Raw genomic sequence first — 15,903 nt, 5'->3', positions numbered from 1 at the left:
CCTTATAAAATTTAGAAAAAAAATTAAAAAAAATTTTTTTTCTGCCTGAGGTGGTCATATCAACTCGGCTGGGAATGCTAATCAAGAATATATATTATTTATGGGGTCGGAAATGATAAATTATAGTACCCTGCAAGAGTGTTAAAATACATTTAAATATTAAAATAAAATAAAATATCACTTTATAAATTGCAGCATTAAACAGCATTAATTTGTTGATTTATGTTTATATTCACAGCCTTATAAAGTCACTTGCTAAGCCTTGACTAAAGGGTATCTGATAGTCGAGAACTTAAGCCTACAGCTCTCTTACTTGTTCCTGTATGTTTTGGCGACCAGGTCGAGCGGACGGAAAGGGTGGGTCAGGTCAGTTGGTTGGTTGGTTGGTTGGTTCTTTGGTTGGTTTTGTAGGTGTAGGAAAAGCAGCGAGCCTGCTGTTTGAGGAAGGTAAACACACATGTGGAAAGCTGGCAGGTGAAATGAGGTGAGGGAATCTAATGAGGGGCTTTTACAGCGTTTTTCGCCAAACGACCCGCTAATGCTGGGGCCCAGCCCCACCAAGTTGGTTCATGTTTTTTTGGTGCTCTGGCATTTCATACATATTAAACACACACACATATGACACACTCACGCAACACACTCACTCCATTTGTCCTCCTTTTTTTTGGGAGCCAGTTAAGTAGGCTAAAAAAAAATATAAGAAAAAAGGAGAACACCCCAAAAGTTGAGCGACAAAAGTTTTTTGCATTTTTAATTGCAATGGCACTTGCCAAATCTCTATTTACTTAGACTTGTGAGTATGATTTATAGCGTAATCCCTCAAAGTCCAAAAAACATGGAGTAATAATTCTCAATTTCACTATAAATAAATATGAATAGTTTAAATACTTTTCTCCTTGTGAACTTGACAACTCAATTAAGATTGCATTGCGGCTGATTACCAACCAAAATCGGAATTTTGTACACAAAATATCATAACTTTTACAGTTTTCAACATATTTTCATCTTATTTGATTCAAAGCTATCTTTTATTTTTATAGAGTTTCGTTTTAAGTTTGATGAAAATCAAAATACTATAAATATAACTGCCAGAGCAACGGGTATTAAATGTAGAGGATCAGTAAGTATCTTTCAACATTAAGTATCTGTGACCAGTAAGTTACTTGATCAGTAAGTATCTAGGACCAGTAATAATATGATCAGTAAATAAGTTTGATCAGTAATTAACTCTTAACATTAAGTAACTATGTGCATTAAGTAACTATGATCAGTAATTTACTTTAAACACTAATAAACAATGACTTGCAACTTTTGTAACACAACACATATCTGAGACGTGGCTGGCAGCAGTCACTTCGTTCCGGGGATGTTAGAACCAGTTGGGAATCATAAGCACGGATGTGCGAGATTTGTTTTGGAACGAATTTAAGAGCAAGCTATTCAAATAAAACTATGGAGTTATTCTTCTATATAATTTTACTAGTATATAAATCAGAGCATAACGAACTATATACATATATACGGTTCAAAAGAACTTTTTACTTTTCGCTCTACGCGGTTTAAATTGGGATGCAAACCAAAGATTACCTTCCTACTCTAGTAGACTCCTATTAATAAACTTGCCGTCCTTAGCCAATCGTAGAACGATGCTAGGGATAACCTTTATTTTTAACCTTATACATGGTGATGTGGAAAGTGCTGACTTGTTGAGTCAGCTTAATTTCCATGTACCATGTAGAACTACTAGATCCTATATCCCATTAGTGTTGCGCCACTGTAGGACCTCCTTTGAACTGCATGAACCTTTTAGAGTGCTATGTGCAAATTATAATGATTTGTACACACTAATCTCTAATGTAGATACCCTTCCTAAATTAAAATCTTTAATACTAACACACTTAGTAAGCATGCAAGCTAACAATCTGGCAGCACGCCGGTAGTTCAATTTTCCTCGTATTCTGTCCTATATTTTCCATCGCGCCTACTAACACCTAACCCTAACAGGCACGTGCCTGGTGTCATACGGGCCACTTGAATGTACTGAACTTAGTGCATCAACGTCCAAGAAGTATAGCTGACATAGGAACAATCGGACGCTTTATAGAACTATAATTAGTAGCTTTGATTAGCAATTAAATATGATCAGTAAGTATATATGACCACTAAGTAACCATGGTCAGTAAGTATCAATGAACATTAAGTAACTATGATTAGTAAATAGTTATGACCAGTAAACTTTAAGGAATAAATAAGAGTCACTAAAATCTATATGATTTACAATTTTATCTTACATGTTATGAAATCCTTGTACCCGTTGCAATTTCTCATCATGTAAATGTTATCAAATATCTCTGAAAGTACATTTTCCCTTTCTATGCTAAAATTAATTAGTCACAATGAAAATCTATCATATCTATAAGTATGTACATATATGACCCACATTCCCCACAACTTATATACCAATGTGAGTCACGTTCCAGATCCGTGTCAAAATATACAGCACATCGGTGGCTGATTGACGGTGCCCATCATCACTGTTATCGCCACTATCCATGACTGTGGCATGGAACAGGCCTTTTGTGTTATATTTGTGGCAATAGGATCAGAATCAGCACAAAAGCTGAGCCCCCAGACAAAGTTGTGTATACATATACTCTATGATATATACATAGATACAGATAGTTTATATAGCGGGCACATCATCCTTTGTCCCTAGGTAAAAAAGCGTTGACATTGGTAGAGGAAAAGTCGCTTCGCTGGGGATGAGTGAAGTAAAAGGAAGGGTCGCGACATAAAAACAATGCCATTCATTCACAAGGCAGCGTGTCGAACGGAATTAAACTAAAAGGCCAATGTCAGCCACGAGATAGAGGAGCAGCAGAAGCAGCAAAAACAAAAGGCCAAAAGAAGAAAGTTTTATGGCAATGATGTTGAGCCCGTTTAATGACAATAAAGACGATAATGTGGATGGGAAATGTGAATGTGGGATGAGTGTAGGGCCAAGACCTTGCAGACATCAAATAAAGTGTTGCATATGCCAAGGATACACTTTAAATCGAAGCTATTTATAGCTATATTCCTTAAGGATATTATTAAATTTCCTTCAAAGGAATGGATAAGGGTAGTTATCCTTCTCAAACTCCAGGAATGCTTTTGCTCATTTGACATGTTTTAACGAATTTTCCATGTCAGTAAGAGTTTGAGCATTTTCCATAGATACTAAATCGAAATAGGAAACGTAAAAAAACAAGCTGTGTAACTTAGCAATTTGCTTTCTCTGGGTTCACTCTTTACTTTTGCATTTTTAATTCCTTTTAGCTGTTTCTTTTCATCGCATTTTGGTATTTATTATATCCAATGGAATGTGGCGAAACATGGGTTAGGGATTTATTTAATTTTTATTTTTTTGCAGGGCGGAAACGGAAGGAAAATGGTTTCGGGACAAAGATAAAGGCCAAGTTGAAAGCATGCAAGGAATGTTGCTGCTTTTGCTGCTGGCATTGGATTTTTTCGACTGTTTTGGGCCCCGAGAAAGAAAAGCAAATACAAATAAATTAAAACAGAAGGCTTCCCAAAATTTAATTAGGGGCTTCTTACTATTTATTTACACCAGCAGAGAGCAATTTTAAATGTTTTATTTAATTCTTTGGTCTTGCCGCTATTTATTCTTAGAACTGCAGCTATAATTTGGCTAGTAAAAGTATTATATGGGTAAAACGTTCCTTTTTGCCCTATAAATTAACTTGTTAAAAGTAAACTCATTGTTTATGCATTAAGAAGAATTTCCACACACGCGTCTAGACGTCAAAAAGAATTGGCAATCTTTTTGAAAATTGTTATTTGTAAACAAGCCTTCACTTGTTTATTTATTTTCTACAATGCAGTTGATTCTCTTTCTTGGCCAAAGAACTAAATTATAAATATATTTTTCTAGATTTTGAGCTTAATTTTATTTTGTTGTTTCTCAAAAGAATAAAGTATAAAACTTTAAAATTTATAAGAAAGTCAACTACTGATTACAAATAGATTTATAAATATTTCTTTGAAAAGGATTCATAAAAATTCATTCTAACTGCTTATATTGAGTTAATCTTTTGGTTTGTATACAAATATACCATCACTTTTTAATTCCTCTTAAATTGTAGACTAATGTTAGGTAAAAAATGGTAAGTTACCTAACCTAACGTTAATAACAATAACTTTGTATCATTTAACAAAAGCTTCTTCTTCATTAAGCTGAATTTTTTGCTTAAAATGTAAAACTCACTGTTGTCTATTAGAATATTTGTAAATGTCAAAGTTGCAAATAATGTTTTGCAATTAAGTATAATTAGAAAATGTAATGTGTCAGAGAGTTTTTACCTACACAAAATGAAAGATGGCTTTAAACTAAAATTAACTTTAATATGAGATCTATATGGACTATTTTTGAGCTTAGGAAACACAGACATATTTTAAGACATTTTACCATTGCTGTGTGCAGCATAAACAACAACAAACAAAATGCAGACATACAAACACTGAAAGAAAAATCATAGAAAAGGAAATACTAGAACACCATAGAATAGTGTGCCTTTCATGTCTCATTTTTTAATTTTTATAGATTTTTTAATTTTACTAGCTTTAGAAGTAGAGAGAAAAGTACACAATAAGCCTTATTAGGTTTCAAATCATTCTTTACTTTTATCTAATGCAAATGTATATACTTGCAAGTTACAAATCGAGTTCTAATTTTATATAAATTCATATTTGATTAACGTTTTTCAGGTCGGAAATCTTTAAAAGTTCCTTTTTTTCTATCCGTGTAAAACGGAAGACTGCTAATAAAGGAGGAGGAAGTGCGTAAGAAGACGTGTTGAGTGCCGCAATTTCTGTCTCTAAGTCTTCACTCTCTGTCACCCATTCTTTTTGTTTTTCGTTTGTTTTTTTTTCCTGCGACGGCATTTTTTCCGCAGGCAGTAAAAGAAAGGCAAGTAGAAAGGAAGAAAACAAAAAGAAAAGCAGGAAGAACGCTCCATATTTCGAGAGCCTGCAAAAATATGCAATTGTTTGTGCCAAACAATTTGCCAAATAGAACAAAACCGACCGCAAACAGGAATACACAAAAACAAGAACAAAAAAAAAAAAATATATATAGAGATTGTTGCAGTTAGAAAAATATTTAAATCTTTAAACCTTTAAGAGCACAAATTAAATTTTAAGAAAATGTGTAATTACTTTGGAAAAATACAACGAAAAAAATTCTCAAATTATGCTTACTTTCATATGAGATAAAGGAAACTATGGAATTAATTTGAGTTCTATTTCTATGGCGAAAAATCACTTGAGAATTATAGTGCAAACTGTTTTTTATAAAAATAGATTCATTACTCGTAAAAATACGTAAAACGTAGAAATAATAAATGAACATACAAGTTTCTTTTTAGATTGCCAGACAGATGAACGAGCAAATATGGCTAAATCGACTCGACTGATGATGCTGATTTATAATTAATTCTGAGATGAATCCTTCTGTCTCTTATATATTACCCATAATCTTTGGCTGTAAAAAGCACTTTATACTTTATTAAATTTAAAGTTTTTCCGAGTGCGTTAGAAAACAAGAAGAGCAACAGTGAAAGAGAAGCCTTCGTAGAGACCGGTTTCGCAAAAGATGGTGGAGAGTTTTTCAAAGTTTTTCACCCACCACGAGACACAAACACACACACACATACACCTACCCATCTACATACATACATCTACACCTATAATATCAACCTTTCTCTCTCCATTTTGCTCAACAACCCTCCTCAAATTTTACTAGAGCATAGAGAAAAACGCATGGAATGACAGACAATAACAGTAGAAGCAAAAAAATAATAACAAAAAACATAACAGGACATTATCGATATAGTGAATTAATCGAAAAGGTATTTGGTATAGGAAAAGCCAACAAAGTACAATATCAATTGATATTTTATGCAAATATTGATATGTTATCGAATAGTTTATACTCGCAATGTATGAACGATAAAACTATATTCCTTTGGATGTATCTAATCGTTCCAAAGAGCTAAGCTTAATTTAAGCTATGATTGTTGAAAAAAAATATTAAAACCTATATAAATTTAGTTATATATAAGATATAAATATATTCTTATGTTTAAAATATATTCAGTAACAATTAAAACAATAACAATAAATAAATTATATAAGATATTCGGATATTGTAGTGTGAAATGGTATATCAAATAGCAGATGTACACCCTAAGACATTAAAAGCTTTCAGTCAAAGCTAAGTATAACACAATATATGAATGTTTCTATTAAATCATAAATTTAATTGAATTTAATTGTGAGGAACCTTGTGAAATAAATTTGCCATGTTAAATATTAGTAAAACTAAATAAAACATCATCATTAATTAAACTTATTCATACATTATGGGTATATTTTTGTAGGTTTTGCTAAACTTTCTTTCACCGAGTGCCTTAAGTATTTCGCTTTCTTACTTGCTGTTTTATTAACCATTATTTATTTATTTATTGATTTATTTATTGATTTATTTATTTATTTATTCATTTATTTATTTATTTTCTTTTACTTGATTTTGTCGAGAGGATAAATCTCCTAGTTCCACACATTTTCTAGTTTATGGTGTTCATGTTAACATATAAATCATGTTTATAGTTTCTAAATAAAAAAGGTGTTTACACCTGAATGTTCAGCTATCAGAAATAGTTTCTTTATAATGAGTGATCACTGTATTTAACCTAAGAGCAACAACAGTAAAGTCGCCGATTTTCATTCAAACAAAATCCGCTAAAACTCGCCGATGGCCGTTGCCACAAGGGGCAGGTGGCGGTATTTGCAGGGTGGGGTGGGGAGGTGAGGGGTGTGACAGTGTGACAGGGTATTTGTGATGGGTGTGGGTGGTGGGTGGTTGGGTGGCAAGTGGGTGAGGGGCTGGCAAGGTGGGACAAGTAACGCTTACGCTTATGGCGACAGACTGGCAGCTTTGACATTTGCATGTGTATTATGCGTGACTCTCAGTGTGTGTGTGTGTGTGTGTGTGTTTGTTTGTGTTGTGCAAATGTAGTATATATGTATGTATGAGGAGTTTTTGCTAATACACACATAAACACACACACACACACATAGATACACATTGGCATGCCAGCATCCTCGATGGGAAAATCCTTCAAAGTTCACCAAACAGAACAGAAGGCATCGCCATCGCCATCGCCGAGTTTGCGCTTCTTTTTCTTTTTAATTTTGTTTTTTTCTCTTTGTCAGCGGAATTGAGAGACGGCCAACATGGACATATGAAAGGAGGCAAAAAGGACAACAGGAAGGCAGGCCAACAGTCGAGAAGGACACAAGAATGGGTGGACCCTTGACATTTTGTAATCAAGCTTTGGGCGCTGAGATTGCATCTTATTGAGATGCTGGAATCACAACAAACTAATAAAGGAGGTAAACAAAAACTGAAATTTTCGATTTTCACAAACATATTACCTATATATATTACATGTATTCTGTATAAATATATATATATTTTCATGGTTTTTTTTTTTTTTTTCTAATTTAAAATATAAAATCCAATTGAAATATGCCGGAAATTCTAATAAAGTATAGAATGAAAGCTAACTTAGGAAAGCCGAAAGGTGTATGCCCTTACAGTTACCCCTAGGATTATAGGATTGAATGCGCAATAAATCATAACAAAGCCAAGAATTTAATAAATCTCAATTTGTAAAAACTATTTTTTGTTGTATTTTATTAGGATACTAGCATAAGTTTTAATAGTTCCAAAAAATTCCAAATTTCATGTATTTTTTTTCTATTTTTTATTCTAATTTTTCTCCAATGTTATTCTTTATTGAATAAGATTTTGATTGAAATTAGAAATATATAATAAGAAATATAAATAAATACATAGAGAAAGGCTTTGGGTAATCATTTGCTTTTTGGCCTTCGCATACCTCCAAGAAAATCTATAAAATCTGTAATTTAGTTATATTAACTCAATATTTTTATATGCTCTTTTTTTTTGGGTAAATTAAAGTTTTTCAAATATCATAACTAAGCCAAAAATACATTAATTTCAATTCGGAAAAAATTATCTGTGTTAGTTTTTAGAAGGTTAACAAATCTGCATATTTAGTTTTAAAATTACAACAAATTAAAATTTTTGTCAAAGTTTGCCAATTTTAACGATTATAAAATGTTTAAAAAATTAAGAAAAATTTTGTTTCCCTGAAACTTAGTTAGATGAACTCGGATTTTGATGCTGATCACAAATATATATGATTTATAGGGTCGGAAATGACTCCATCACTGCGTTTGAAACTTTAGACTTACAATTTAATACCCTGCAAGGGTATACAAAGCTGTATGTAAAGTTGACTATACTTGTCATTTCCCAAGTACCAGCTGAATATACATTATAATATATTATATTATACAATATATTCATAAACATTCCCTCACATAATATGCCTAATTCTAGCAACTTTCGAGCACACGAAAACTACAAATAAAGGTCAAACAATTAATTAGAAATGTATATCAACTCGCTGGGAAATTATAAAACAAATTGGACACCTGACACGCCGCTAAACGGGTTTCATGGAGCACTCCATGGATTTATTGTCCGCTTTTTGGCCATCTTCCCCAGCCATATTCCTTTCTTCCTTCCAGTACAGCCAACTTTGGTAAGTTGAGACGAAGAGACCCAGAAAGAGCACACGTTGCCCTCGCCACAGGCATCTCCATCCTGCCCGCACATTCCTTCTCCTGGATGTCCTGAAGGCAGGAAGGAATCCTCAGCTTAGAGGGCTGCTGCTGCTGCTGCTGCTTCGTCCCCAAAAATAACTAACCCCCGAAGAGCTCTCCTGGTCCACGGAAGTTTTATGCGGATAGCCAAAAAGGGGGAAAAATGGAATGCTCGGACACGGACACAGACTACGGGAAAAATCAACGACTACGACGATGGTGGCGGCGACTCTGTTGTGTGTCTGTCCGCCTGCGTCCTCATTCTTATGCCCAATTTTCCCATTTTCTCCATACAAACAAAAAAAAGCAAGAACAAAATTTGCCACCCACCTTTGGCATACACAGTGGAAAATTCACACCGCATAATATTAAACTCAGAGTCACGTACGATTTATTTGCCAATCGTTAACGATTGTGTGCAAGGGAATTAGCCAGTTTAAGTCCGGAATTGATGACCAAAACATTGACAGATATTGAAAAAAAAATACGTTCAGATGGACAAAAACAACACCTGTAGGTGAATATTACAAGGCAATAAATGGAGAGTTTCTGTAAGAAATTGTGGTTATTTTATATATACTTAGTATGTGATACTAAAAACTTGGGTTAGCATTAGGATTTTTGAAAGAATATGTTAATATAGAAGAGTCATAAGAGAGTTTATACTATAAATTGATTATAAATTGTCAAATTTCTAGAAAATCATTATCAAAGCAGTTGAAAAAAGCAAGCTAGAAATTATCAAAACAGAATTGTGTGAAACAATACAATAATATATACTTTTTACTATATAACAAGTATTTAGTAAAATTATTAAAAGCTAAAGTTACGTAAGAAGAATCGCAAAAGCCTACATAAACTACTGCTTGCTGATATTATCGAATTTTGATTTATCCGCTTAAATAATCTTTATATTTTTTAATCCAAAAACTAAAAGATAAATTTAATCCTAAACATTCATATCTATCACAAAAAGGAAATAAACCAAATCCCTAATATTTATAACTATCTCTCCAAATAAATATAAATCAAATCAAAATTAATATAATCCTTAATCTCATTTAAGAATCTCAACATTCTAAATACTTAGCAATATCTGATTTTTAACCTACTATTTTCTTCCTGTGTTCTTCTCTAGGCATTGCTGTTGGCAGAAATAGAAACAGCATGCGGCATCACAGAAATTTCGGTCTATTTTTATCACTTTTTGTACGGTTTTATTTATTTTTTTTAATTTACCACCCTCTTGCCATTTGTTTTTTTCTGTCATTTTTTCGTCATCTCATTTTGTTAAACGTTAATTTTCATTTAAATTTTTTTTTGCAAAAAATCATTCACACTTGTAATCATTCAAAGCATTTAAGTTGAACGGCGATGGGGATGACTTTCTATCGTTAACATCGGAAAATCTTGGGGGTTGGTTATCATTGAGTTTTAAAGCTGTCAAGACAATAACGCTTCTAGTTTTTGGGGATGACATTTAACCAATATTTTATTTACTAAGTGTATACAAAAAAAAAAAACTATGAAAAATCCCCCATAGAAATCTTAAACAAGTAAATGAAATATTAAAATAAAAAGGAACATATTCAATGACTTTTAAATAAAGTATTTAACGGCATAGAAAACTCTTTCTCTCTTATCTTATAAGGCTAAAAGGATTTATTAATCATTAATTTATCTTAAAATAAAAGAAAATAAAATGAAGTTACACACAATATATTTATGGTTTATTCACTTCATGATTATTTATATGATTTTTTCTTTATCATTTTCATTAAATTTCCATGAATCAACACTTTGACCTAATGAAATGACGATGATTTATTTTCTACAATTAAATCAAGCTTCTGTGATTTATTTACCACTCTTTGAGTGTTATCAAACATACGGCAGGCAGAGTAATTAATTTAATCGCCAGCTTTGCCTTTTTATCGAGTAATGGATTAAAAGCAAATTATTTTCCTGTGATGAGGTTGCTTTCGAACTGCAAAACCCATTTCAGTTTTCAATTTTCGTTTTGTTTCTGCGAGCCTCTTCTGCTGTGTCTACATTTTGGCTAAACTGCAAGCCAAACGGTTAAATCAAAAAATGTTTGGAAAACCGAGCCGTAAATGTGAAACTGACCAAGATAAGCGTCAACACAGAGAGAAAATATAACAGAAATCAATCAATATATATTTTATTAAATTTTTACGGTAGTGTCTAAACTGTTAAGTATACACCTCGGACCAGAACTTGACATACCTATGGTTTTATTCATATAATTATTCAATTCCTCTCAAGAGGAAGCAGTAAGTAACTCTGAACAATAGGTATCTATGATCACTAATTAACTATGAGCATTAAGAAACTATGATCAGTAAGTAACAATGATCAGTAAGTAACTCTGACCAGTATGTATGTATGATCAGTGATTAACTTTGAACACTAGTAAACAATGACTTGCAACTTTGTAACACAACACTTTGCTGAGACCAGGCCAGAAGAAGTCACTTCGTTCCGGGGATGTTAGAACAAGTTGGGAATCATATGCACGGATGTGCGAGATTTGTTTTGGAACAAATTTAAGCTATTTAAAGTAAACTATGGAGTTATTCTTCTATATCATTTTACTGGTAAATAAGTCGGAGCATGGCGAATCGGTGGACTATATATATACATATATATAGCTGCCATAGGAACAATCGGAAAATTTTTAGAAAAAAAAACTATAATTATAACTTTTCCAGTTTTCAACAGATTATATATTAATCAAAATTTTGTGTAAAATTTGATGAAAATCGGACTACAAAATACCGCAAATATATCCAATATAAAGATTTTAAATTGATATTTTTTTAAATGATAAATCTTTTCGGTAAATATAAACATCATATATATGCCAAAAATACATTCATTTAAATTCAGAAAAAAGGCATATTGTTTTCTCATGGACATGGGTAGGATGGACAAGACGATTGATGCTGATCAAGAATATATATGATATTATAGATAGCAAACTTCCAATATTATATGAACCTCAAGGGTATTAAAATGTATCAAGCTATTTTAAATATTAATCCAAAAATTTCACAAATGCTTTATTAATTTTAAAATCAGAAATGTATATATTTAATTTTAAGCTAGTTTTAATAAAAAATATTAAACAATTACTTACCGTTAGTTTTTGTTGCCAGTGCGATGCTGGCTGCAGTCGGGCGTCGCTGCTGACGCCACTGACGCTGCTGCTGCTGCGATGGAAAAGTTGGCAACTTTTGACGTTTTCTTCGCTTTTCGTTCCTCGGCTTTGGGGCTTTGGTTTAATTTTTTCTGTGGTTTTTTTGGTTAACGCTTTTCCACTGCGACGACGTCTTCTTGTTATACTTTATGGTTTTTATTTTTGCGCTGCTTCGCTTTGGTTGCACTTTAAAAGAAATTTTTCAACATACAAAAAAAAAATTGAGAAAAAAGTTTCACGCATGGCTTCATTAGCATGATTATTGTTGCTTTTCTCTTTCACACTTTCTCAAATGAGATGGCGATAGAGAAAATGCAGAGAGAGAGAGATAGAGAGAGAAAGGGAGAGTGAGAAGGGGAAAACACTACTAAGTAAGCTGATATTGAAGGAATTTGTTAAATTCAATTTGCACTTTTACGCAAATCGCTATGTAAAGTCAAACCTAAACCGAAGCTTTTCGAATTTACTTTCAAAACAAATTTCCCTAGCAAAAGATGAAATATGTAGATGTATAAGTATTTTCAAGTATAAACTACAAGTTTTTTTTGAAAATTTCCTAAACTACACATTAAGAAAGGAAAACTAAAGGTATATCTAAGCTAGAGCAACAGCTATGTATCTTCAAGTTTGCTTCAAATTATGTCTTGAGTTGCGAGCATCTCACAGTTAAGTTACTAACAGTAGAAAAAAGTATTTCTTCCTTCTTATTACCTAAAAATAATAATCTTCTATTTTCCGGTCCCTAAACCATTTTCCTTTGATTGGATTTAAGCTTAGCTTAGTTAAAACCAATTTGGTTAAGAGTTAATATTAGAATCTCTTTCTGTTGAGCTTTACTTAACACTTTTATAAAAATACATACTAATCTCGGATTTAAATTGCATATTCCATAATAAAATAGTATATTTACATGGAAATTTAATGTTTCCGTGTACAAATTTGTAAAATAAGGAGGTCCAAGAGTTTTTTGTACGATGAAATTTAATTTAAACAAAAAAGGAAAGTAAATTCGAAAAGCTGAAGTTTATATATCCATGCAGTTTGGCAATGTATTATGGGATAAAATCGAAAATCCATCATAACATCATCTTTGAATCAATATTTAACAATATATTTAGAAGATAATTCTTTTAAAAACGCATAGCTACGCCAAAACTAACTTTAATTTTAACTTGGCAAGCTTTCGTATGTTAGATTTCACTAGGTTAATAAATCTGCTTAATTAATTTGAAATTTAGAATGATGATGCTAGCGTAAAATATGTTTCTCATAATAGATAGATATTTTACTTTTCTTGCTAAATTAAAAAAAAAGATATCAATATCATCTCCATCCTAAAATATTCTTAATTTCATTTCTAAATACTCCTAAAGAGGATGCGCTTCTTAATTAGCTCGCCTGCTGCCGTTTACGGGATTGGCTTTATCTCGTTTACATCATCGCATCTCATAGGCGAGTACACCCAATACCGAGTATCGGGATTCGGGCAACGAGAGCCACCGCGTACCGTTATGCGCTTGCCGTGAAGGCTGCTGCCGCTGCTTCTGCCGCTGCTGCTGCTGGTTCTGCATTTAATGAGCACGAACTTTCACCCCGCCGCAGCGCAACTGAAACCGAAACTGAAACTCACATCTTGGGATATACGAATGCGCTTGTACATGTATGTATATGTATGTGCAAGAGCGACGGCCTTGTCGGTTAATTACCGGCGACCGGTAATGCGGCCGCCTCGCAGTTCGCGTCGCAGCCTTAATCCGAAACCGTTATAGCGGGTTTAAGTCGGCGGTGATGCTGCCGTGTTTCAGGTGTTTCAATGCGCGCGGATCGATAAATGGAAAATAAATAGTGCCCACCCCCTAGACTTCTTCATTCTCCCTTCTCCCTTCCCTGCTCTCTTTTGCTTTACTTTTATTTACCATTTCGCTTTTCTGCAGTTCTTCCACCTTCCGTTATTTTTGGCTATTTTCAGCGGCACACAACACACGGTTTAACACAAACACACTAACGCACGCACATATACACATAGATGTATGTATTGGAAGCAGCACTACGGCATTACAAGACGACCATCAGCATCCAAGGAAATTCCAATTGGCACTTGCTCCCTCTGCCGGCGTCGCAGTCGCCAATGCTGCTGCTGTTGTTGCCATTACTTCTTGTTCTCTTCCTTTTTTCATTTGCACTCTCTCTTTTCTTTAATTTACACACGTTTGTTTACGTTCTTCATGGCATTGTCTTCAGCCGATTAATTGCAACTCATCCGTGTCTCCTGAGCTGGCGGCCATTGCGTGAGAAGCTGGGCTTAGACATGCGCCTAAATTTATTGTATGTTTCATTCACAGACCGACCCGCGTTTGCATTTGTTTTCGACGGAGACGCGCGCACGCCGCGGTATCATTTGGTGGAAAAGAAAGCGGTGTCGACCGCGACCACCGTATTTCCAGTTGGACGAAAGCTCGAAGTGAAATGAAGCGCACACAGAAGTAGGGTTGTTGAAAATATATCAAAATACCAAAATATCGATATTTATTTCGTGATTTTTACTTTAAGAGTGGCCAGATGGGTAGAAATAGAGTAGCCATATCGAACAGGAATATCGATAGCCAGTGCCCAGCGAACAAAACTGTTAAGTTGCATACAGTCATGATAAGAATATTAGTAACGACTCAGGTTTTGTTGTTTTATGTTATCACGACTGTAATGTTGTTTTTCAGGAAATTAACAGACTTTTGAAATCAAAAACCAAATTAAGCATACATACTTAATAAACTATTATCATTTATTAGACATAAAGAAATGTGTTAAAGCTCACTATAGTTTTGTGATCAAAGATCCAAAGAAATCTCCTTAATTACACATTGTGAGCATACAAAACTATATATTATACCTATGATATTATGATTCTTAACAGCTAGGACAGACATAGAGGATGCAAATATCACACGGCTAGACATACGGATTCCAGTTGCTGCCATCCTCCGGCAGCAGATTGTTGGTGACCAGCAGGATGACATCGATAATCCACCAGACGCCCACACCGCCCATAGTGAGCAGTTTGCCAACGGCAGTTCCCGTCTGGCCCAGGCAGAAGCGGTCCATGCCAAGGAAGCCCAGGAGCATGCTGTAGATGAGTGTGGTGACGAAGTAATGGTCTGTGTAGCGAACGCAGGGTACTCCCTCGCGGTAGAAGGTGCGATTGCCATAGCAGTCTATGTCCGCGTACACGGTGCACTGCACCTTCGTGTGCTCCACATCCTCGTAGGTGGATCCACCGAATTTCAGGCAGCCGTAGCCCTTCTCCCGCTTGGCGGTGGCGTTCTCCCGGTGATCGATCGGCTCCTTGCACTCGAGGAAGTCGAGCGGCAGGAAGGAGCACAGCACATTGGGTCCCAGCGGATGGAAGGCCGAGTTCGAGGAGCCAGCGGCTGCGGAGGAGCCAGAACCAGATCCAGACACGGATCCCGTCGCCTGCACTGGCACTACCGACTGCACCGCCGTGCCCGAGACGACAGTCTGTGGCTGCTCCTTATCGCTGCGCGCCTGGATGGCCCCAGTGGTCGGGATGATGGCGATGATAGCAACGAACAATGACGCAGATAACGCGTACAAAACCAACCTTCGCCGCATCTCGGCAATATTGTTATTTGCGATATTATTATTATATTATTACTTGCATACCAGCCGATCAGCTGTGCGGGTTTCTGGTGATGCCACATCGCGAGATTCTATCGGTTGCGGTAGCTATCGTTTGTTTTTAGAGTGGCTTCAATAAAATATGCAACTTACATATGCTGACTTTTTAACATTCTATCGCATTTAGGTTTCAATAGCTTATCCACAGGAACAAAAGTAATACTTTTTTAAAAATGCATAAATGTTATATGCGCAAATTCAAATATCGAGCAAACGGGGGTATCGATATATCC

General features: G+C 34.6%; 2 protein-coding genes across 13 annotated transcripts in view; both read right to left on the bottom strand.

The window, feature by feature from the left end:
• Positions 1–14,498, bottom strand: part of inaE (inactivation no afterpotential E) — a 73,871-nt gene extending 59,373 nt beyond the window's left edge. For 10 of the 12 annotated variants that reach the window (XM_086838987.1, XM_086838991.1, XM_086838984.1 and 7 more), the window contains exons 1-2: positions 13,894–14,486; positions 11,918–12,163 (exon numbers count right to left, since the gene is read on the bottom strand). The gene's annotated coding sequence lies outside the window, so the exon portion shown is untranslated. Of the gene's footprint in view, positions 1–11,917; positions 12,164–13,893 lie in introns of all 12 variants that reach the window. The other 2 variants (XM_086838980.1, XM_086838982.1) reach the window with 2 other exon arrangements.
• A 240-nt stretch (positions 14,499–14,738) lies between these two features.
• amrt (TM2 domain-containing protein 2 amaretto) lies at positions 14,739–15,826 on the bottom strand. The gene has a single exon (XM_020951448.2). It carries the CDS (start codon positions 15,602–15,604, stop codon positions 14,924–14,926), a length of 681 nt encoding a protein of 226 aa, XP_020807107.2. The 5' UTR covers positions 15,605–15,826; the 3' UTR covers positions 14,739–14,923.
• Between the last annotated feature and the right edge of the window lie 77 nt (positions 15,827–15,903).

The sequence above is a fragment of the Drosophila serrata genome, unplaced genomic scaffold, assembly GCF_035046125.1.
Source record: "Drosophila serrata isolate PLE 108 unplaced genomic scaffold, ASM3504612v1 contig_362, whole genome shotgun sequence".
Lineage (NCBI taxonomy): Eukaryota > Metazoa > Arthropoda > Insecta > Diptera > Drosophilidae > Drosophila > Drosophila serrata.
This window is presented reverse-complemented; position numbering and strand designations above follow the sequence as displayed.

What these genes read in the sequence shown, in the direction of transcription:
- amrt (XM_020951448.2), bottom strand. Translation starts at nt 15,604, where the DNA reads ATGCGGCGAAGGTTGGTTTTGTACGCGTTATCTGCGTCATTGTTCGTT.